At 46.4% G+C, this 26361-nt stretch overlaps 1 protein-coding gene across 3 annotated transcripts in view; it reads left to right on the plus strand.

Moving 5' to 3' along the window:
- Positions 1–26361, plus strand: part of PLEKHM3 (pleckstrin homology domain containing M3) — a 231817-nt gene that overhangs the window by 95149 nt on the left and 110307 nt on the right. For 2 of the 3 annotated variants that reach the window (XM_088461836.1, XM_088461837.1), the window contains exon 5: positions 23158–23351. In XM_088461836.1, the coding sequence (XP_088317962.1) occupies positions 23158–23351 (194 nt within the window). Of the gene's footprint in view, positions 1–23157; positions 23352–25493; positions 25788–26361 lie in introns of those variants that run through there. The other variant, XM_088461838.1, reaches the window with a different exon arrangement.

Below are 26361 nucleotides of genomic sequence, written 5' to 3' on the forward strand. Positions count from 1 at the left end.
CCCTTGCGGTTGTGCCTCCGTCTGGGCAGCCAGGCCCCCGGCACGCCCGCCAAAGGGGGCGTGCTGTCAATCACCATCAACAGCACGCCCCCTTTGGTGCGAGACCCTTAACGACGGCTTGGCCATCGTTATTCGGGTCTCGCGCATGCGCACGACGGAGCCGCCTCCGTCGTGCGCATGTGCACTTGGGCAACATCGACCCGCTTGGGAGCGCTCAGCGCTCGCGAGCGGGTCTGAATCGGGCCCATAGTTCCGTCCCTGCCTTCTGATCTCTGCCGCCAGCTCAGGAGGTTGATAGTGGTGATCGATAGAGAGACAATGAAGCATTATTCCCAGCGCTGTCAGCGATGGGTTGATGGATAATGGTCGCCTGCGCATAAGCATTGTGTTTCAAACCGGCAGGGACTTGGAAAAGCCTGCATGGCTTTGTTGAAGCCGAAGAGGCTTCTGCTTGGTCCCCGTTGCCAGCAATGGAGACCAACCGCTGAATACAGGTAGGAGATCTTATCCTATTTAGCGAGCGATAATGGGGTTATGGCTCAGTCTTGAATGTAGCCTATGTCTTGACTCCCATTGTGAATTAAAAAGTAGGCACTGAATTTATAAACAGGTGAAGAGATATTAGCTGTGCTATACGGTATTTTCAAGGCAGCGGTTGCTTGGTTTTGCTGTCGCTGTTCAATTTGTACAGATGGTTACAAAATAGGGGAAAAAAAACAATGTTGGGTTCCGTCTTCTTTTAGTGTCACCAGCATTATGCGTTAGCAGCCGAGGCTGGAACCGTAGAGGGAAGAGCCGCAGTGTTGGAGCCACCCACCGTGATTCTAAGCTGCCCTAGGCCAATGGGCACCAGGGCTGGATTCCTTGGGGATCGAGCCCACAAAAAACACTCTGCCCCTCTCCTTTAGGGTTACCCAGCCCTAGTGCTGATAGCACTAGGGCTCTTTCTGCACCCATGATGCGGTAGGTGTGGGGTAAATTTAGGGACACTTTATAGATTAATAGAGGAACATTCTTCAGGACCCCTATGGAGATAGGAATGTATCAAACAAGGACTGAAGAGAGGTTTCGGGTTGTGGTGTTTTTGTTTTTATTAAATAGGTGTTTTAAGTTTTTTGCTCGACTGGATGTCAGGGCATGCTGGTAGTTGCTGTCCAAGTGCCAGCATGCCAGGGCAGCAATTTAGGGCACCAGATCATGCTTGTGCCTGTAGTGTACTACGGACAAATTGTAATTTTTCCATCTTTTATGGCAATTACCCAACACCCACCGACACAGGTGCGGGAAACGTATCTTTCATGTTTTATTATATTTATATGTAGAACTGAAAGCCTAAGTCACTGAGCATGCATTAGCCGGCTAACCTGGGCACTCATGCACATGAGTTTGGATGTAGGCTTGGCGAGAGGTTGAGTCTACTCTTGCCATTCCTGGTCAGCATCCTGCCGCGGAGATATTTTATTAGTCTACTGGAATAAACAGCAACAAAGTACTATTCTTATAGTCACTGTTTAGTCAAAAGGCAGAAAACTACGTCTTTTATTCAGGATCAAGACGTTATTCTCATAAAGATTTTATACTCACAGCCACAAAGCCATATCTGCCCCGCTCTCCTCTCTGCCCATCCCTGCCCTCCTCTCTGTTGTTACCACCTACTCTGTCTTGCGCCAACCCCCGCCCCTTCCCTCGCTCTTTTCTGTTACACCCCACGCCCCCGTTGCTTTGTCTAACACCCCCCCCTTCCGAGCTGCCATACTTACCTCGGTGGCCGATCCTCCTCTCCAAAGTGTGTCCCGTCCCATTGGGTCGCACACCAAGGCTTCCACTGTATGTACACTGAGGAGATGGAACAGACCTTCTACTAAATATAGTAGTTTTATATATATATATATATATATATATATATATATATACACATATATATATACTGTATTTATGGGCATACAGTCAATATACCGACGTACAGAATGCTGGCGCTTAGAATAGGGTTAGGGTTAGCACTAAGGAAGGAAGTTAGGTTTAGGCACTAGGGGGGAGGTCAGGTTTAGGCACAGGGAAAGGGAGGGTTTAGGGGTAAGGAGAGGGGGAGGGTTAGGATATATATATAATATAAATATATATATATATATATATATTTATATATATTAGGGGTGTGCACCGGCCACTTTTCGTGTTTTGCATCTTTATTCGTGTTTTGGATCTGGATTGGTTTTGCCAAAACCACCCTTCCGTGTTTTGGGTTTTGGATGTGTATTTTTTTTTGAAAAAAGCATAAAAACAGCTAAAATCACAAAATTAGTTTTTTTGTTCCTATGCTATTATTAACCTCAATAACATTAATTTCCACTCATTTCCAGTCTATTCTGAACACCTCACACCTCACAATGTTGTTTTTAGGGCAAAGGGTTGCACCGAGGTAGCTGGATGACTATGCTAAGCGACACGAGTGGGCAGCACAAACACGTGGCCCATCTAGGAGTGACACTGCAGCGGCAGACAGGATGGCAGTTTGAAAAACTAGGTCCCAAACAGTACATAATGCAAAGAAAAAAAAGAGGTGCAAGATGGAATTGTCCTTGGGCCCTTCCACCCACCCTTATGTTGTATAAACAGGACATGCACACTTTAACTAACCAATCGTTTCAGCGCCAAGGTCTGCCACTCGACTGTGGCTGAAATGATTGGTTCGTTTGGGCCCCCACAAAACAAGCTGGCAATTAATCTGTCCCTGCACAAACTGACTCTACGGAGGCAAGATGTCGTCCTCATCCTCCTCATCTACCGATTCCTCACCCTCTTCAGTGTTGTGTACATCCTCATCCTCACAGAGTATTAATTCGTCCCCGCTGGAATCCACCACCACAGGTCCCTCTGTACTTTCTGGAGGCTGGTCTCCCTGGAAGAATTGATCATTCATTTTGATGAACATCATCTTCTCCACATTTTGTGGAGGCAACCTCCTGCGCCTTTCGCTGACAAGGTTCCCGGCTGCACTAAACACTCTTTTGGAGTACACACTGGAGGGGGGACAACTCAGCTAAAATAGAGCCAGTTTGTACAGGGGCCTCAAAATTGCCTCTTTTTCCTGCCAGTACAGGTATGGACTGTCTGACATGCCTACTTGGATGTTGTCACCTATGTAATTCTCCACCATTCTGTCAATGGTGACCGTATCATATGCAGTAATAGTAGACATGTCAGAAATTGTTGGCAGGTTTTTCAGTCCGGACCAGATGTCCAAACTTGGCCCTGTCTGCCCTGCATCACCTCCAGGGGGTTGCTTAGGATACCTAAGTTGTTTCCTGGCAGCCCCAGTTGCGGGAGAAAATGAAGAAGGAGCTGTTGATGTGTCACTTTCCGCTTCAGCTGACAGTGTTTTCACCAGCAGGTCTTTCAACCTCTGCAGGCTTGTGTCCGCCGGAAAGCGAGACATCACGTAGGCTTTAAACCTGGGATTGAGCACGGTGGCCAAAATGTAGTGGTCTGATTTCAACAGATTGACCACCCTCGAATCCTGGCAAAGCGAATGAAGGGCTTCATCCACAAGTCCCACATACCAAGCGGAATCGCTCCATCTTAGCTCCTCCTTCACTTTCTCCAGCTGCTTCTGCAAAAGCCTGATGAGGGGAATGACCTGCTTCAAGCTGGCAGTGTCTGAACTGACTTCACGTGTGGCAAGTTCGAAGGGCTGGAGAACCTTGCACAACACAGAAATCATTCTCCACTGCGCTTTAGTCAGGTGCATACCCCTTCCTTTGCCTATGTCATAGGTGGATGTATAGGCTTGAATGTCCTTTTGCTGCTGCTCCTTCCTCTGAAGCATATAGAGGGTTGAGTTCCACCGCATCACAACCTCTTGCTTCAGGTGATGGGGGGGGGTAGGTTCATGAGTGTTCGCTGGTGCTCCAGTCTTCGGTACGCAGTCGCTGAATGGCGAAAGTGGCCAGAAAGTTTTTGGGCCACCCAAAGCGTCTCCTGCACGCCCCTGTCGTTTTTCAGAAAATTCTGCACCACCAAATTTATTGTATGAGCAAAACATGGGACATGCTGGAATTTGCCTAGATGTAATGCCTGCACAATATTGGTGGCGTTGTCAGATATCACAAATCCCCAGGAGAGTCTAAGTGGGGTAAGCCACTGGGCGATGATTTCCCTCAGTTTCTCTAAGAGGTTGTCGGCGGTGTGCCTCTTAATGAAACCGGTGATACACAGCATAGCCTGCTTTGGAATGAGCTGGAGTTCCTGAGATACTGCTACTGGTGACGCTGCTGTTGTTGCTGCGTAAGGTGATACATCTACCCAGTGGGCTGTCACAGTCATATAGTCCTTAGTCTGCCCTGTTCCACTTGTCCACATGTCCATGGTTAAGTGAACATTGGGTACAACCTCATTTTTTAGGACACGGAGGACACTTTTTCTGACGTCTCTGTACATTCTCGGTATCGCCTGCCTAGTGAAGTGGAATCTAGACGGGATTTGGTACCGGGGACGCACTACCTCCATCAATTGACTAAATCCCTCTCCACCAATGGTGGATACCGGACACACGTCTAACACTAACATAGCAGTCAAGGCCAGTTATACGTTTTGCTTCAGGATGACTGCTGTTGTACTTCATCCTCCTCGCTAAGGACTGTTGGGTGGTCAATTGCTTAGTAAAAGAAGTAGTGGTGTTCCTACTTCCTCTCTGGGATGATGAACGACTCCCAGCAGCAACAGCGGCAACGTAGCAATGCAGGATCCTCCGGAGGATTCCCGGACAGGAGAGTCAGTCATGCCAGTGACATGGCCTGCAGGACTACTTCTGATCCTGACTAAGGAGGAAATTGACGAGGAAGGAGTTGACGGTGTGGTTTGCAGGCGCTTGGATACAACAGGACAAAAGGATTTTAGTGTTCCTGGACTGCTTACGGTCTTAGCCACAGTTTCTGAACTTGACAGTAACTTTTTATGAACGCGCTGCAGGTGACATATAAGCGAGGATGTTCCTAGGTGGTTAACGTCCCTACCCCTACTTATTCCACCTTTTACATACGGTACATATAGCAAGACAGTTGTTGTTCGGATTTGGATAGAAATATTTCTAGACCAAAGAGGTGGAATGTTTGGTCTTCTGCCCAGGCATGACCGTGATGGTATTTAACATCCCACGGACAACAACTGTCTCCCCCGGTGCCTGATTTAAACTAACCACATCACCATCAGAATCCTCCTCGTCAACTTTGTCCTCAGCGCCAGTTACACCAATATCCTCATCCTGTTGTACTTCAACAGTGACCTCTTCAATTTGAATATCAGCAAGTGGACTGTGGGTGCTCCTTCCAGCACTTACAGAGGGCATGCAAATGGTGGAAGGAGCCGCCTCTTCACGTCCAGTGTTGGGAAGGACAGGCATCGCAACCGTCGCCACACTTGGACTGTCCATGGGGATTTGTGATATCTTAGAATTAGAACGCACAGTTGTTTGCTGTGCTTTTGCCAGCTTAATTTGTTTAATTTTTCTAGCGGGAGGAGGGCTTCCATCGTCATGTGAAGCTGAACCACTAGTCATGAACATGGGGAGGACCGTAGCCGTTCCTTGCCACTCCGTGTTGTAAATGGCATATTGGCAAGTTTACGTTTCTCCTCAGATGATTTAAATGTTTTTTTTAAGGTAATTTTCCTGAACTTTGCCATTTGGGATGTTATATGCCCTCTACTGTGACATTGGGCATCGGCCTTGGCAGACGACGTTGATGGCATTTCATCGTCTATGTCATGACTAGTGGCAGCAGCTTCAGCACTAGCAGGAAGTGGTTCTTGATCTTTCCCTATTTTATTTTTATCGGACAAATTTTTGTCCTCCATTCATGTGATATTGATATACGTGCGGCTAAGGCGCACGCAAACACAGAAAAATATTTATTTTTAATTTTATTCTGGAACTTTGGGGGTTACACCACCCTTCAACAGACGAGCCAGCCGGCCCTTGACTTATGACACAGGCGCATATCGACGCTTCTACTTTGTTGATGCACGTGCGGCTACAGCACACACAAACAGAAAAAAAAGAATTTGTTTTTTTTGCACTTGGGGGGAGCACCCCTGATGGACAGAGCATCCCCTGGACAACACTACACCCCTTTAGGACTACAGCCTTTATGGGACACTGCACAACACAGCCCAGCCAGCCCCTATGGACTTTGGAGTTATGGACAACAGCAGCCCCAGCACAGCAAACCCCCACCCTCCCTCTTCACTGTCCACAGCCGAAGTGAAAAATGGATCTTTTATAGAATCCAAAACCTGCGACAATCCGACAGAGGGATGATGACGTTTTGCCTCGATTTCAGATCCGAGCCAGGCGGGAAAACTTGAACCTGATTCGGATCCGGCTCGGATCGGCGCGGGGGGGGTTCGGATCTCAGAAATCCGAGCCCGCTCATCCCTAATAAAAAAATAAATATATATATAATATTAGCACTCAGCATCACACCTTCGCTGTCTTCCTGGTGGGAAATAAAAAACAGAAAAAGTTAACAAAAAAGTTGCATTTCACCAGGGCCTCCCTCCGTGTTTGAGGTCCTCCTAGAATGTCAGAGGTTTTCCAAAAACTGCATGCGGTCTGACTTATACTGCACGCTATGTAGGTGAGTACTAAATGGTGACTTGAGGTTTAGCATCTAAACCATTGAATAACAAATCTGGTAATTTGGTTAGGGAAATATCGCCGTTGATATACAATTATACATTGTTTGTAAACCCACTAGAAAAATCACCCTTTTAATAAATTTCCCCCTTGGATGCTGTTTGCTCGCTTTTTAATTTTTTTTTTTTTCCCAATTCTGTTGTATCTTATTCATAAATCCCTGTAAAAACTCCTCCTGAGACCACTTAATAGGAAAAGTTTGTGTAACCATATGGCTGCCTTTATTTTATCTTTCTGGAAATAAAATGCATTGATTTTTGTGAAGTTTTTAATGCACTTTCCAGCCCTAATTAGGGGTTATTTGTGATCAAGCTGAACTCGCCCGTACAATACGTCCAAAGAAGATGACATTTAAAAACTAAAAAAAAAATATATATATATATATTATCCTTTCTGCTACAATTTGCCTTCCTGAAATAGCTCAATTTAGCTCTGTCTCGGTGTAAACATGGACTTAAGGACCTGGAAGCCTAATGGCATTGCTCAATATATCATTTTCCATCATTCTGCTCTCAAGTGTCATAGACAAAATTTCCCCCCTGCTTAAGAATAGAATACATTAGCGCCAGCTATTTCATCTTCCTCCTGCTCTATTTCAGAGGATAAATAATAGCAGCAAAATTAGTTCAGTGCTTTCTGGTAATTAATCCGCCCATAGCGCAGTTTGGCCTGAGTGCTATGTATCATTTCTGTGCTTCAATACTTGACCATTCTTGTTTATAGCAACTAAAATCTCATTTGGTAAAACCATGTATTATTTTCTGGGTATATTCACCAGTCCGTAGGGCTTCATCCCATACATTAAGGGGTTAAAGTCTGCCATGGGCTATCTGCAGCGTTTCTCCCACCGGTAATAGAACGCTGATGTACATGTACTGCCTCGGTAAATCATTTTTTTATTTTATTTTAACTAGACGACATGTGAAGTGTTATTTCATTGTAAAGGCAGTCTTAGGTGTCTACGATGGTTACTATTCCTTTCTCCATTCGCCCCCCGACAGATTAAGGGCTCATTTATTAACTTTATTTTGACTAAAATAAAGTGATAAAGGCTGTTTTGTGTTTTCACACCCTTTTCACATTATTTTAGTATCACCTATAGTTATTACAGGGCAATTGGAGTAGAATTCGTAAAATTCTACTCCAACCCCTAATTATCACTTATTTTTAGTAATCAGATCACATTTCCCATAACTGTAATGGGAATTGTGATCCGACCAAAGTTACTAAAAATAAAATGTGAAAAAATATTGGAGAAAGCCCTGTGGTAATAATAACGTCACCTGGAGGTGGCGTTATCCAGGGTCTCCCCCGGTTATCGGACTCCTACTGTGCTCTAACGGGCAGAGCAGATCCCCGGAGCCGGCCCCGGTGATCAGCTGTGTGGTCTAAACAGACCCAACGCTGATCTCTGCTACACACACCACACGGTGATCACTGCTACACACACCACACGCTGATCACTGCTACACACACCACACGCTGATCACTGCTACACACACCACACGCTGATCACTGCTACACACACCACACGCTGATCACTGCTACACACACCACACGCTGATCACTGCTACACACACCACACGCTGATCACTGCTACACACACCACACGCTGATCACTGCTACACACACCACACGCTGATCACTGCTACACACACCACACGCTGATCACTGCTACACACCACACGCTGATCACTGCTACACACACCACACGCTGATCACTGCTACACACACCACACGCTGATCACTGCTACACCCACCACACGCTGATCACTGCTACACACACCACACGCTGATCACTGCTACACAGACCACACGCTGATCACTGCTACACACACCACACGCTGATCACTGCTACACACACCACACGCTGATCACTGCTACACACACCACACGCTGATCACTGCTACACAGACCACACGCTGATCACTGCTACACACACCACACGCTGATCACTGCTACACACACCACACGCTGATCACTTCTACACACACACCACACGCTGATCACTTCTACACAGACCACACGCTGATCACTGCTACACACACCACACGCTGATCACTTCTACACACACCACACGCTGATCACTGCTACACAGACCACACGCTGATCACTGCTACACACACCACACGCTGATCACTGCTACACAGACCACACGCTGATCACTGCTACACACACCACACGCTGATCACTGCTACACACACAACACGCTGATCACTGCTACACAGACCACACGCTGATCACTGCTACACACACCACACGCTGATCACTGCTACACCCACCACACGCTGATCACTGCTACACACCCACCACACGCTGATCACTGCTACACACACCACACGCTGATCACTGCTACACACACCACACGCTGATCACTGCTACACACACCACACGCTGATCACTGCTACACACACCACACGCTGATCACTACTACACACACCACACGCTGATCACTGCTACACACACCACACGCTGATCACTGCTACACACACCACACGCTGATACACTGCTACACACACCACACGCTGATCACTGCTACACACACCACACGCTGATCACTGCTACACCCACCACACGCTGATCACTGCTACACACACACCACACGCTGATCACTGCTACACACACCACACGCTGATCACTGCTACACACACCACACGCTGATCACTGCTACACCCACCACACGCTGATCACTGCTACACACACCACACGCTGATCACTGCTACACACACCGCACGCTGATCACTGCTACACACACCGCACGCTGATCACTGCTACACACACCGCACGCTGATCACTGCTACACCCACCACACGCTGATCTCTGCTACACACACCGCACGCTGATCACTGCTACACCCACCACACGCTGATCACTGCTACACAGACCACACGCTGATCACTGCTACACACACCACACGCTGATCACTGCTACACACACCACACGCTGATCACTGCTACACACACCACACGCTGATCTCTGCTACACACACCACACGCTGATCACTGCTACACACACCACACGCTGATCACTGCTACACACACCACACGCTGATCACTGCTACACACACCACACGCTGATCACTGCTACACACACCACACGCTGATCACTGCTACACACACCACACGCTGATCACTGCTACACACACCACACGCTGATCACTGCTACACACACCACACGCTGATCACTGCTACACAGACCACACGCTGATCACTGCTACACACACCACACGCTGATCACTGCTACACACACCACACGCTGATCACTGCTACACACACCACACGCTGATCACTGCTACACCCACCACACGCTGATCACTGCTACACACACCACACGCTGATCACTGCTACACACACCACACGCTGATCACTGCTACACACACCACACGCTGATCACTGCTACACACACCACACGCTGATCACTGCTACACACACCACACGCTGATCACTGCTACACACACCACACGCTGATCACTGCTACACAGACCACACGCTGATCACTGCTACACACACCAGACGCTGATCACTGCTACACCCACCACACGCTGATCACTGCTACACACACCACACGCTGATCACTGCTACACAGACCACACGCTGATCACTGCTACACCCACCACACGCTGATCACTGCTACACACATCACACGCTGATCACTGCTACACACACCACACGCTGATCACTGCTACACACACACCACACGCTGATCACTGCTACACACATCACACGCTGATCACTGCTACACACACCACACGCTGATCACTGCTACACACACACCACACGCTGATCACTGCTACACACACCACACGCTGATCACTGCTACACACACCACACGCTGATAACTGCTACACCCACCACACGCTGATCACTGCTACACAGACCACACGCTGATCACTGCTACACACACCACACGCTGATAACTGCTACACCCACCACACGCTGATCACTGCTACACACACCACACGCTGATCACTGCTACACACACCACACGCTGATCACTGCTACACAGACCACACGCTGATCACTGCTACACAGACCACACGCTGATAACTGCTACACCCACCACACGCTGATCACTGCTACACACACACCACACGCAGATACACTGCAAAAAAAAAAAAAATTTTTACTTACCTGACTCCACGGACCGGTGATCAGGCCTCCGGTGATGACTCCCCTCCGATTAGCTGGCCTCCCATGCTGCACTGCGGCCCGGTAATCAGGTGATCGGGTCCCAGTGCAGTATGGGATATCACCTGACTGGAGACATGGAGGACATCACCGGAGGCCCGGATCATGCAGGTAAGTGTAATTAAGAGAGGGGTTCGCGATTGTGGGGGCGGGGCTTAGCACCGGGGGAGGGGCTTAGCGCCGAGGGGGGGGGTTGCAGCGGCGGCCGGTCGGCGAATGCCCGGGCACTTTGTCATGGTATTTTTTCCGAAAATACCGTGACTAGTGTGTGGAGGTGATTCGCATGGACAGAGCTTTCTCGCAAGCTCTGTCCCTGCAAGGGATTTGTAGTAAATCCCTGTGATATTGTCACAATGCGAATTCAGTCGTTAATATCACACTACAATCTGCATTCAATATGCGGATTGTAGTAAATAGAGCCCTAAGTCACAGATGTGACTATTGCTTCAGTTGCGCCTTCTCTGTGACCCAGGTCCCGGGCGACTCGGCGGACTAAGCCGTCTTTTTTGCTTAAAATGTGCGTCTTATTGGCATAAATAAAACAACTGGAAGTGACAAAATGACATTGCTGGATTACACTGATCAATGTGATGTGCGACATTTGTACATCTGTGTGCACTGAGGGGCTGATTCGCTGTGCCAATTTATGCAAGAGCCGGAAGTAAAAAGACGCCAACTGATGAGTTCCCTGATCTGGTGCTGCGTCCGGAGACATAGCCATCCCATCAACTGTGTGACCATCGGACACCTGAGCATCCCTCCCTCAGGTTACACAGGATGCCCAGTGAAAGCTCGTTTTCGGGGTCAGTGACGCTGTGTCCAAGGACACAGCCTTTGGCTTCGGCACGCCCCATTTTCTGTCACGCTGCCCGCAAACACCAGCGGCGGGCCAATCGTGCTGCACCATTTGGGGCGCAGAGAATAATGTTGCAGACTCAGATCTCCACTAGCGCACTGCAGCTCCTGAATCAGCCGCGAAGTCTGAATCTGTGTAATAAGGTCTCCAATGCGAGCGCCCGCAGCTTTTTCTCACGCCGGGTTCCGTTGCGCTTCACCTGCAACTTTGTACATCTGTAAAAGCAATTCCTGGTTAAAGTTGCAGCCTAGCGTCTCTAGTACATTGTTGAGCGGCTTTTCGCTGAGCCTGCGATGCGACCAAGACGCAAGCAAAGAAAAATACAGCATATTACTTGTCTCAAGGCGTCTAAGTCGCATTAGGCATCGCATGGCTTACAGACGCTTAGGTGTATGATAACACATAAGTACATACAAAACTGTGGTCACGCGAGTTGTGATCCTGTAGATCTATTTAAGCAGTATCATCGTTGAGTCTCGCCGCACACGTAGCTGACCAATCAGAACATTTGTGGGAGGGTGCACACTCAGTAGCTGATGTCAGCAGTGATATTATAGCATGTGTTACCGTCTAATTTAGACTGTGCCATCAGCCCAAGCACTGTCATGTGACACCTGTATACCTGTGTGCTCCTGAGTCTGTATATAGGAGACTGCGCTGAGTAATGTGATATGTGACACCTGTATATCTGTGTGCTCCTGAGTCTGTATATAGGAGACTGCTCTGAGTAATGTGATATGTGACACCTGTATATCTGTGTGCTCCTGAGTCTGTATATGGGAGACTGCGCTGAGTAATGTGATATGTGACACCTGTATACCTGTGTGCTCCTGAGTCTGTATATAGGAGGCTGCGCTGAGTAATGTGATATGTGACACCTGTATATCTGTGTGCTCCTGAGTCTGTATATGGGAGACTGCGCTGAGTAATGTGATATGTGACACCTGTATACCTGTGTGCTCCTGAGTCTGTATATGGGAGACTGTGCTGAGTAATGTGATATGTGACACCTGTATATCTGTGTGCTCCTGAGTCTGTATATGGGAGACTGTGCTGAGTAATGTGATATGTGACACCTGTATACCTGTGTGCTCCTGAGTCTGTATATAGGAGACTGCGCTGAGTAATGTGATATGTGACACCTGTATATCTGTGTGCTCCTGAGTCTGTATATAGGAGACTGCGCTGAGTAATGTGATATGTGACACCTGTATATCTGTGTGCTCCTGAGTCTGTATATGGGAGACTGTGCTGAGTAATCTGATATGTGACACCTGTATATCTGTGTGCTCCTGAGTCTGTATATGGAGACTGCGCTGAGTAATGTGATAGGTGACACCTGTATATCTGTGTGCTCCTGAGTCTGTATATGGAGACTGCGCTGAGTCTGTATATGTGACACCTGTATGCTCCTGAATCTGTATATGGGAGACTGTGCTGAGTAATGTGATATGTGACACCTGTATATCTGTGTGCTCCTGAGTCTGTATATGGGAGACTGCGCTGTGTAATGTGATATGTGACACCTGTATATATGTGTGCTCCTGAGTCTGTATATAGGAGACTGCGCTGAGTCTGTATATGTGACACCTGTATACCTGTGTGCTCCTGAATCTGTATATGGGAGACTGTGCTGAGTAATGTGATATGTGACATATGTATATCTGTGTACTCCTGAGTCTGTATATGGGAGACTGCGCTGAGTAATGTGATAAGTGACACCTGTATATCTGTGTGCTCCTGAGTCTGTATATGGGAGACTGCGCTGTGTAATGTGATATGTGACACCTGTATATCTGTGTGCTCCTGAGTCTGTATATGGGAGACTGCGCTGAGTAATGTGATATGTGACACCTGTATATCTGTGTGCTCCTGAGTCTGTATATGGGAGACTGCGCTGAGTAACGTGATATGTGACACCTGTATATCTGTGTGCTCCTGAGTCTGTATATGGGAGACTGCGTTGAGTAATGTGATATGTGACACCTGTATATCTGTGTGCTCCTGAGTCTGTATATGGGAGACTGTGCTGAGTAATGTGATATGTGACACCTGTATATCTGTGTGCTCCTGAGTCTGTATATAGGAGACTGCTCTGAGTAATGTGATATGTGACACCTGTATATCTGTGTGCTCCTGAGTCTGTATATGGGAGACTGTGCTGAGTAATGTGATATGTGACACCTGTATATCTGTGTGCTCCTGAGTCTGTATATAGGAGACTGCTCTGAGTAATGTGATATGTGACACCTGTATATCTGTGTACTCCTGAGTCTGTATATGGGAGACTGTGCTGAGTAATGTGATAAGTGACACCTGTATATCTGTGTGCTCCTGAGTCTGTATATAGGAGACTGCGCTGAGTAATGTGATATGTGACACCTGTATATCTGTGTGCTCCTGAGTCTGTATATGGGAGACTGCGCTGAGTAATGTGATATGTGACACCTGTATATCTGTGTGCTCCTGAGTCTGTATATAGGAGACTGCGCTGAGTCTGTATATGTGACACCTGTATGCTCCTGAATCTGTATATGGGAGACTGTGCTGAGTAATGTGATATGTGACACCTGTATATCTGTGTGCTCCTGAGTCTGTATATGGGAGACTGCGCTGTGTAATGTGATATGTGACACCTGTATATATGTGTGCTCCTGAGTCTGTATATAGGAGACTGCGCTGAGTCTGTATATGTGACACCTGTATACCTGTGTGCTCCTGAATCTGTATATGGGAGACTGTGCTGAGTAATGTGATATGTGACACCTGTATATCTGTGTACTCCTGAGTCTGTATATGGGAGACTGCGCTGAGTAATGTGATAAGTGACACCTGTATATCTGTGTGCTCCTGAGTCTGTATATGGGAGACTGCGCTGTGTAATGTGATATGTGACACCTGTATATCTGTGTGCTCCTGAGTCTGTATATGGGAGACTGCGCTGAGTAATGTGATATGTGACACCTGTATATCTGTGTGCTCCTGAGTCTGTATATGGGAGACTGCGCTGAGTAATGTGATATGTGACACCTGTATATCTGTGTGCTCCTGAGTCTGTATATGGGAGACTGCGTTGAGTAATGTGATATGTGACACCTGTATATCTGTGTGCTCCTGAGTCTGTATATGGGAGACTGTGCTGAGTAATGTGATATGTGACACCTGTATATCTGTGTGCTCCTGAGTCTGTATATAGGAGACTGCGCTGAGTAATGTGATATGTGACACCTGTATATCTGTGTGCTCCTGAGTCTGTATGTGGGAGACTGCGCTGAGTAATGTGATATGTGACACCTGTATATCTGTGTGCTCCTGAGTCTGTATATGGGAGACTGTGCTGAGTAATGTGATGTGTGACACCTGTATATCTGTGTGCTCCTGAGTCTGTATATGGGAGACTGCGCCGAGTAATGTGATATGTGACACCTGTATATCTGTGTGCTCCTGAGTCTGTATATGGGAGACTGCGCCGAGTAATGTGATATGTGACATCTGTATATCTGTGTGCTCCTGAGTCTGTATATGGGAGACTGCGCTGAGTAATGTGATATGTGACATCTGTATATCTGTGTGCTCCTGAGTCTGTATTTGGGAGACTGCGCTGAGTAATGTGATATGTGACATCTGTATATCTGTGTGCTCCTTAGTCTGTATATGGGAGACTGCGCTGAGTAATGGGATATGTGACACCTGTATATCTGTGTGCTCCTGAGTCTGTATATAGGAGACTGCGCTGAGTAATGGGATATGTGACACCTGTATATCTGTGTGCTCCTGAGTCTGTATATAGGAGACTGCGCTGAGTAATGTGATATGTGACACCTGTATATCTGTGTGCTCCTGAGTCTGTATATGGGAGACTGCGCTGAGTAATGTGATATGTGACACCTGTATATCTGTGTGCTCCTGAGTCTTTATATAGGAGACTGCGCTGAGTAATGTGATATGTGACACCTGTATATCTGTGTGCTCCTGAGTCTGTATATAGGAGACTGCGCTGAGTAATGTGATATGTGACACCTGTATACCTGTGTGCTCCTGAGTCTGTATATAGTAGACTGCGCTGAGTAATGTGATATGTGACACCTGTATATCTGTGTGCTCCTGAGTCTGTATATAGGAGACTGCGCTGAGTAATGTGATATGTGACACCTGTATATCTGTGTGCTCCTGAGTCTGTATATAGGAGACTGTGCTGAGTAATGTGATATGTGACACCTGTATATCTGTGTGCTCCTGAGTCTGTATATGGAGACTGCGCTGAGTAATGTGATAGGTGACACCTATATATCTGTGTGCTCCTGTGTCTGTATATAGGAGACTGTGCTGAGTAATGTGATATGTGAAACCTGTATATCTGTGTGCTCCTGAGTCTGTATATAGGAGACTGCGCTGAGTCTGTATATGTGACACCTGTATACCTGTGTGCTCCTGAATCTGTATATGGGAGACTGTGCTGAGTAATGTGATATGTGACACCTGTATATCTGTGTGCTCCTGAGTCTGTATATGGGAGACTGTGCAGTGTAATGTGATATGTGACACCTGTATATATGTGTGCTCCTGAGTCTGTATATAGGAGACTGCGCTGAGTCTGTATATGTGACACCTGTATACCTGTGTGCTCCTGAATCTGTATATGGGAGACTGCGCTGAGTAATGTGATATGTGACACCTGTATATCTGTGTGCTCCTGAGTCTGTATATGGGAGACTGCGCTGAGTAATGTGATATGTGACACCTGTATATCTGTGTGCTCCTGAGTCTGTATATAGGAGACTGCACTGAGTAATGTGATATGTTACACCTGTATATATGTGTGCTCCTGAGTCTGTATATAGGAGACTGCGCTGAGTCTGTATATGTGACACCTGTATACCTGTGTGCTCCTGAATCTGTATATGGGAGACTGTGCTGAGTAATGTGATATGTGACACCTGTATATCTGTGTACTCCTGAGTCTCTATATGGGAGACTGCGCTGAGTAATGTGATAAGTGACACCTGTATATCTGTGTGCTCCTGAGTCTGTATTTGGCAGACTGTGCTGAGTAATGTGATATGTGACACCTGTATACCTGTGTGCTCCTGAGTCTGTATATGGGAGACTGTGCTGAGTAATCTGATATGTGACACCTGTATATCTGTGTGCTCCTGAGTCTGTATATGGAGACTGCGCTGAGTAATGTGATAGGTGACACCTGTATATCTGTGTGCTCCTGTGTCTGTATATAGGAGACTGTGCTGAGTAATGTGATATGTGACACCTGTATATCTGTGTGCTCCTGAGTCTGTATATAGGAGACTGCGCTGAGTCTGTATATGTGACACCTGTATGCTCCTGAATCTGTATATGGGAGACTGTGCTGAGTAATGTGATATATGACACCTGTATATCTGTGTGCTCCTGAGTCTGTATATGGGAGACTGCGCTGTGTAATGTGATATGTGACACCTGTATATATGTGTGCTCCTGAGTCTGTATATAGGAGACTGCGCTGAGTCTGTATATGTGACACCTGTATACCTGTGTGCTCCTGAATCTGTATATGGGAGACTGTGCTGAGTAATGTGATATGTGACACCTGTATATCTGTGTACTCCTGAGTCTGTATATGGGAGACTGCGCTGAGTAATGTGATAAGTGACACCTGTATATCTGTGTGCTCCTGAGTCTGTATATGGGAGACTGCGCTGTGTAATGTGATATGTGACACCTGTATATCTGTGTGCTCCTGAGTCTGTATATGGGAGACTGCGCTGAGTAATGTGATATGTGACACCTGTATATCTGTGTGCTCCTGAGTCTGTATATGGGAGACTGCGCTGAGTAATGTGATATGTGACACCTGTATATCTGTGTGCTCCTGAGTCTGTATATGGAGACTGCGCTGAGTAATGTGATATGTGACACCTGTATATCTGTGCGCTCCTGAGTCTGTATATAGGAGACTGCGTTGAGTAATGTGATATGTGACACCTGTATATCTGTGTGCTCCTGAGTCTGTATATGGGAGACTGTGCTGAGTAATGTGATATGTGACACCTGTATATCTGTGTGTTCCTGAGTCTGTATATGGGAGACTGTGCTGAGTAATGTGATATGTGACACCTGTATATCTGTGTGCTCCTGAGTCTGTATATAGGAGACTGCTCTGAGTAATGTGATATGTGACACCTGTATATCTGTGTGCTCCTGAGTCTGTATATGGGAGACTGCGCTGAGTAATGTGATATGTGACACCTGTATACCTGTGTGCTCCTGAGTCTGTATATAGGAGGCTGCGCTGAGTAATGTGATATGTGACACCTGTATATCTGTGTGCTCCTGAGTCTGTATATGGGAGACTGTGCTGAGTAATGTGATATGTGACACCTGTATATCTGTGTGCTCCTGAGTCTGTATATGGGAGACTGTGCTGAGTAATGTGATATGTGACACCTGTATACCTGTGTGCTCCTGAGTCTGTATATGGGAGACTGTGCTGAGTAATCTGATATGTGACACCTGTATATCTGTGTGCTCCTGAGTCTGTATATGGGAGACTGTGCTGAGTAATGTGATATGTGACACCTGTATATCTGTGTGCTCCTGAGTCTGTATATAGGAGACTGCGCTGAGTAATGTGATATGTGACACCTGTATATCTGTGTGCTCCTGAGTCTGTATATGGAGACTGCGCTGAGTCTGTATATGTGACACCTGTATGCTCCTGAATCTGTATATGGGAGACTGTGCTGAGTAATGTGATATGTGACACCTGTATATCTGTGTGCTCCTGAGTCTGTATATGGGAGACTGCGCTGTGTAATGTGATATGTGACACCTGTATATATGTGTGCTCCTGAGTCTGTATATAGGAGACTGCGCTGAGTCTGTATATGTGACACCTGTATACCTGTGTGCTCCTGAATCTGTATATGGGAGACTGTGCTGAGTAATGTGATATGTGACATATGTATATCTGTGTACTCCTGAGTCTGTATATGGGAGACTGCGCTGAGTAATGTGATAAGTGACACCTGTACATCTGTGTGCTCCTGAGTCTGTATATGGGAGACTGCGCTGTGTAATGTGATATGTGACACCTGTATATCTGTGTGCTCCTGAGTCTGTATATGGGAGACTGCGCTGAGTAATGTGATATGTGACACCTGTATATCTGTGTGCTCCTGAGTCTGTATATGGGAGACTGCGCTGAGTAATGTGATATGTGACACCTGTATATCTGTGTGCTCCTGAGTCTGTATATGGGAGACTGCGTTGAGTAATGTGATATGTGACACCTGTATATCTGTGTGCTCCTGAGTCTGTATATGGGAGACTGCGCTGAGTAATGTGATATGTGACACCTGTATATCTGTGTGCTCCTGAGTCTGTATATGGGAGACTGTGCTGAGTAATGTGATATGTGACACCTGTATATCTGTGTGCTCCTAAGTCTGTATATAGGAGACTGCTCTGAGTAATGTGATATGTGACACCTGTATATCTGTGTGCTCCTGAGTCTGTATATGGGAGACTGCGCTGAGTAATGTGATATGTGACACCTGTATATCTGTGTGCTCCTGAGTCTGTATATGGGAGACTGCGCTGAGTAATGTGATAAGTGACACCTGTATACCTGTGTACTCCTGAGTCTGTATATGGGAGACTGCGCTGAGTAAGAGTCTGTATATGGGAGACTGCGCTGAGTAATGTGATATATGACACCTGTATATCTGTGTGCTCCTGAGTCTGTATATGGGAGACTGCGCTGAGTAATGTGATATATGACACCTTTATATCTGTGTGCTCCTGAGTATGTATATGGGAGACTGTGCTGAGTAATGTGATATATGACACCTGTATATCTGTGTGCTCCTGAGTCTGTATATGGGAGTCTGTGCTGAGTAATGTGATGTGTGACACCAGTATATCTGTGTGCTCCTGAGTCTGTATATGGGAGACTGTGCTGAGTAATGTGATATGTGACACCTGTATATCTGTGTGCTCCTGAGTCTGTATATAGGAGACTGTGCTGAGTAATGTTATATGTGACACCTGTATATCTGTGTGCTCCTGAGTCTGTATATGGGAGACTGCGCTGAGTAATGTGATATGTGACCCCTGTATATCTGTGTGCTCCTGAGTCTGTATATGGGAGACTGTGCTGAGTAATGTGATATGTGACACCTGTATATCTGTGTGCTCCTGAGTCTGTATATGGGAGACTGTGCTGAGTAATGTGATATGTGACACCTGTATATCTGTGTGCATTTCAGTCTGTAAATGAAGCACAACGGAACTTTGCGTGGAGAAAAGCTGCGGCCGCTACATTGTAGCACTTCATATACAGATTCAGAGACTCAGGTGCATACATATATACAGGTGTCGCATATCAAATTAATCAGCAGAGTCTGCTGGTGCATCCTAGTCACATCACTTTGCCATTAAGATGTGTTTTCGGCAAAAAAATACACCCGGCACGCCCAGAGGGGCTTTTTATTGAGAATGCAGCAAAGATGTATAGAGACACATCTGTATAATAATTGATGGTTGAAATGACAAATAGTGAAGAGAAGAAATAGATTAAAAAATAAAATAAAAACCAACTTATTTAGACCGACGTAGGAAGAAACTACTACTTTCCTACGCTCCCAGAACCTACTACTTTCCTACTCTCCCAGAAACTACTACTTTCCTACTATCTCAGAACCTATCACTTTCCTACTCTCCCAGAACCTGTTGCTTTCCGACTCTCCCAGAACCTACTACTTTCCTACTCTTTCACAACCTACTTTCCTACTCTTTCACAACCTACTTTCCTACTCTCTCACAACCTACTTTCCTACTCTTCCACAACCTACTACTTTCCTACTCTCCCACAACCTACTACTTTCCTACTCTCTCACAGCCTAATACTTTCCTTCTCTCACAACCTACTGCTTTCCGACTCTCCCACAACCTACTACTTTCCTACTCTGCCACAGCCTACTACATTCCTACTCTCCCACAACCTACAACTTTCCTACTATCTCAGAACCTACTACTTTCCTACTAACCCACAACCTACTACTTTCCTACTCTCCCACAACCTACAACTTTCCTACTATCTCAGAACCTACTACTTTCCTACTAACCCACAACCTACTACTTTCCTACTCTCCCACAACCTACAACTTTCCTATTATCTCAGAACCTACTACTTTCCTACTAACCCACAACCTACTACTTTCCTACTCTCCCACAACCTACTACTTTCCTACTCTCCCACAACCTACTACTTTCCTACTCTTTCACAACCTACTACTTTCCGACTCTCCCACAACCTACTACTTTCCGACTCTCTCACAAGCTACTACTTTCCTACTCTCTCAGAACCTACTACTTTCCTACTCTCCCACAACCTACTACTTTCCAACTCTCCCACAACCTACTACTTTCCGACTCTCCCACAACCTACTACTTTCCTACTCTCCCACAACCTACTACTTTCCGACTCTCTCACAACCTACTACTTTCCTACTCTCTCAGAACCTACTACTTTCCTACTCTCCCACAACCTACTACTTTCCGACTCTCCCACAACCTACTACTTTCCGACTCTCTCACAACCTACTACTTTCCTACTCTCTCAGAACCTACTACTTTCCTACTCTCCCACAACCTACTACTTTCCGACTCTCCCACAACCTACTACTTTCCGACTCTCCCACAACCTACTACTTTCTGACTCTCTCACAACCTACTACTTTCCGACTCTCTCACAACCTACTACTTTCCTACTCTCTCAAAACCTACTACTTTCCTACTCTCTCACAGCCTACTACTTTCCCCCAACCTACTACTTTCCTACTATCCCAGAACCTACTACTTTCCTACTCTCCCACAACCGACTACTTTCCTACTCTCCCACAACCGACTACTTTCCTACTCTCCCACAACTACTACTTTCCTACTCTCCCACAACCTTCTACTTTCCGACTCTCCCACAACCTTCTACTTTCCGACTCTCCCACAACCTACTACTTTCCGACTCTCCCACAACCTACTACTTTCCGACTCTCTCAGAACCTACTACTTTCCTACTCTCTCAGAACCTACTACTTTCCGACTCTCCCACAACCTACTACTTTCCGACTCTCTCAAAATCTACTACTTTCCTACTCTCTCACAACCTACTACTTTCCTACTTTCCCACAACCTATTACTTTCCTACTATCCCAGAACCTACTACTTTCCGACTCTCCCACAACCTACTACTTTCCTACTCTCCCACAACCTACTACTTTCCTACTCTCCCACAACCTACTACTTTCCTACTCTCTCAGAACCTACTACTTTCCTACTCTCTCAGAACCTACTACTTTCCTACTCTCTCAGAACCTACTACTTTCCTACTGTCCCACAACCTACTACTTTCCTTCTATCCCAGAACCTACTACTTTCCTACTCTCCCACAACCTACTACTTTCCTACTCCCTGGAATGTCCAGGAGACTTCTAGCAGGGCCATTCTCATGCGATCCATTGTAAATTGTGTCACTGTGTCTTTACACCCCCCTTGCAAACTCCTGGGACTTGCGGCATTTTACAACTGTAACGGTGCAATTCACAGTATCACGCCTACCTGCAGATGCCCCAGGGGCCTCCCTTCCAGGATCACCCGGTTGGGAGTCCTACAAAGGCGACAACTATGAGAAGCACAAATGGGAATGCCTGTGATACTGGAGAATGACTCCAATCCTAGAGAAGTTTTTGGTTTTGTTCTATGGTTATCGCAAACAGCATAAATCCATCAGAACTGCACAAGTGTTGGTGATCAGCACCCCTTACAGTCCCTGCGCTCGGTCCCTGACAGTGTCGCCATCCATCGCTTGTATTGCAGGAGAAAAGTACATTGCAAAATGGTCAACAGTGCCCGACAAGCAAATATTCCCACTTCCCCCTGCTGTAGGACACGTCTTTTTATATGCGTCCGAGTTCTCAATAGATGGTTACCATGCAGCTCATTTAGAAGACTGCAAAATGTTTCAATAGTAAACTTTAGTATTATATGTATATATAGTTGGTTAATATATCTAAAATGAGCAATTAATTCAACCTATGCGAGTGTCGGTCACCCCTTTTAGCAACGCTCTTTCACAAGGGAACATTGTTTTTGTTCAGCTGTTGAGCATAGGCAATCTGCCTGTGATACGGTATCAGAGTTCAACAATAATATTAGAATCTTTTCAGACAGGAGTAGAAAGCGGCTATTATGTGCAGCATTCTGTGCCGTGAGGCAGGTGCGCTGCGTGACAATATGTACTTCCCGGCTGCCAGATTAAGAAGGGTATTTAATCAGCATAACATGTACAAAAGAAACAAAGGCAGACGTCGGATTTCAAGAAAAGCCGAACGCACTGCACCACAAAGTGACCTCTTCATGTATTTATATTTCAGGTATCCAAGCAGGCAAAAGAGTTCCTGGAGTACGTGCACGAGGAGCCGCTGATTGACTTGCAGCAGGAAAACCCTTTGCTCTACCGGCATGTGGACGCATTGGCGCAAGTGGTGCGTCTGAGACAGCAGCTAAAGTCGCTCCGAGCTTACCTGTTCAGCTGCCGGGCAGTAGTGGCCGAGGACCTACGTAGGAGGTGGGTGGTCAATGTCACGGCCCCTAAGTGAGAATAACCCTTCGCAGTCTGTTTAGCAAACCCTTTTTTTCCCCTGAATAGCATATATGGAAATGGCAGTTTTCCGTGTGATATAAATATTGGGGTTATTTAAAAGTAGTCTAACTCAGGAGTAGAAGGGTGTCACCATGTTCCCCAGCACTGGCACTTCTCGGAGCCACTGCCCCGGAAAGAGCTGCTTGATAAATAAGAACAAAAGATAATTGTTATTGCACGATATCGAGCCATAGGAAATAATAGTTGAATAAAGAATTGCTGAGACTTCCAATCGGAGGTCATGGTTTTTCATGGATGTACTGTGTATGCTGCCTGGACTGTCCCAAGTCAGACATTTGCACTGGGAGCCCTTCCCTCCAGCCAATCGCTGCCCCTGCTACAGTGTCGATATTGGCCCGAATATTTTGGGACAACATCGACACAATGATATTGCTCCCACCCCCAAACTCTCCACTGTCTCACAGGAGCAGTTTCCACAGAGGAGCAGGTGGGGGATAAGCAGTATGAAAATCTGGGAAGATTTGTATATACAGTATAGGGTGCATATAAGTATAACCACTATATATATATATATATATTATGCATTTTTGCAAATCTGTGTAATACTGCTGGTAACACTGGCAGTGTAATTACAGAACGACGGGTGGAGCTTCAGCCAGCTGCAGGGACTGATTGGACGAGAGCCATCTGTCCCTGCAGTTTTCTGCAGAAATAAGAATTTTCCTCGTATAACGCCATTCTCAGATGGCGTTACTGTATATAAGGTAAGCCTTTAAGGATTTTTAAAAGAAATGATGTTACCGGTATAGCAGAAAACGTTAAATGCTGTAGAGAGCTTTGGCTTCCTCTGTACAGTGCGATGTTGTAGGGGCCAGACATTAGCGGTAAAGATAATTGCGTTATCTACTCCGGTAACCCGTTCCTGCATAGTTGTGATACATAACTCATGTGGAAACATTAGTTGCTTGCTGAATAGAGCCCAAGGTGTCTATTTACTAAGCAGTGTTAGGAGACAGTGAAAAGTGGTAAGAAAGTGATAAGGTGCCAGCCAATCAGCTCCTAACTGTCATCTCACAGGCTGTGTTTGAAAAATGACACTTGGGAGCTGATTGGCTGGCACCTTATCACTTTCTTATCACTTTTCACTCTGGGCCTGATTCAGACCCGCAACTGGTCGATGTTGCCCAAGTGCGCATGCACGAGACCCGAATAACGACGACCAAGCCGTCGTTATGGGTCTCGCCCCAAAGGGGGCGTGCTGTCGATGGTGATTGACAGCACGCCCCCTTTATTGGGCGTGCCGGGGGCGTCGCTGCCCAGACAGAGGCGTTCCCATGGGAATGCCTACTGTCTGGGGCCGGCCCCACTGACATCACTAGTGATGTCAGTGGGAGTGCTCTCGGCTCTGATAGAGCCAAAAGCACTCCAGGGCTTGCGGCAGCGAGACCCTACCGCAAGGGTCTCGTCGCAAGCCCGGTGGTCGCGATGTTCTTGACCATCGCGACCATCATTTTGGCCGCTCGCTATAGCTGTGGGTGGTCACCCACAGCTATGCGAGCGGCCAGGAGGCCGCTCCAAAAAGGAGGAGGGACGGCCCTGATTCAGGGCGAGCGCTCTGTCAGAGCCACCGGCTCTGAATCAGGGCCTCTGTCTCCTAACACTGCTTAGTGAATAGACCCCCGAAGCTCCAAATAGCTAAATTGCTCCAGACCACGAATGATGGGGACTGCTTTATCCTGCTTCACTTTGGTATCTCGTGCATGGTAAATAAATCATCACACGATCTAAGGGGCCAATAAATCATCACACGATCTAAGGGGCCGACGAGCTTGATCAATAGGCCTCTTAGCATAACAGTACGCTTGTTACTTAACTGACCCACCAACAGTTTGGCATCACCCCCTTGCTTTGCACACGCCCCTGTGCTGTATAATGACCGTGCGAGCGGTATAATGTAAGCATGATTTATTATATAAAGGTAGCAGAAATAAATGCTACATCTAGTTGGGTCCCAGGACATTGCTCGCTGTGTAATCAGATGTTTTCTCCAGCGCAGGCTGAGAATAGATGGTAACATCGTCAAACACACTGTGTACTCCTTTTCAGCACCTCACTCCTAGCCAAGTGTGGGACTCCGGGTATATCGCACAGACACTAACCACACAACCTGCTATTTACATGCTTCACTACATACAAATAGCACCTCATGTGTGGTCCGGACGCCTGGCCTGCAGCAAGCCTTCAGCATGACAGCAAGACATTGTCATTGCCAGGATGTTGTTTTATACCCTGGAGGCGAGCAGAGAGCAGCTACAGTGGGTTATCCTGCAGCATCGCAGATCAGGACGTCGCACAATTAGGAAAAGGGACCAGTGTGCATTAATGTCTGTCCTGTGTATTGTGCAAATCAAATAAAATGACTTTAGTAATATAGTTCTGTTTCATTTATCCCTTCTTGTACTAAATGAGATTTCAGAATTAAAGTGACCAGTAGCGCCTTTTCCTGCATGACTAAACTGCATTGATACAGAGCTATCCCACCCAACATGGCTGGTAACGCTCCCTTAGCCTTGCTCCAGAGCGCAGAGACCCGACAGAATATATAGACAATATTGCTATAATGCTGCGGCGTGACAACGTACTAATGTACTGCAACGCTTTTCACAATTTTCTGCTTTAATCATTATCAAATTTAGCGCAAGACGCTTCTGATATGATATATATATATATATATATATATATATATATGCGGCTTTCTTACCAGTCTCCATATTTCAAAGGCTTCGTGACAGACCGTGAGCTGTATCCGGCACGGCGTACTTTTATTAGTATAATTAATGTTACATTATTCACTATTTCTATTAGGTATCATTATGGAAGCCTTTATGCGTTCTCGTACGGATCGCACTCCAGATCTCAGTGTCTGAATAGAGAGAAAAGAATAATCTCTGCCTTTGTTGCACTTTTCCCTACT

This window comes from Taudactylus pleione, unplaced genomic scaffold (assembly GCF_031769625.1).
Source record: "Taudactylus pleione unplaced genomic scaffold, aTauple2 ptg001109l, whole genome shotgun sequence".
Lineage (NCBI taxonomy): Eukaryota > Metazoa > Chordata > Amphibia > Anura > Myobatrachidae > Taudactylus > Taudactylus pleione.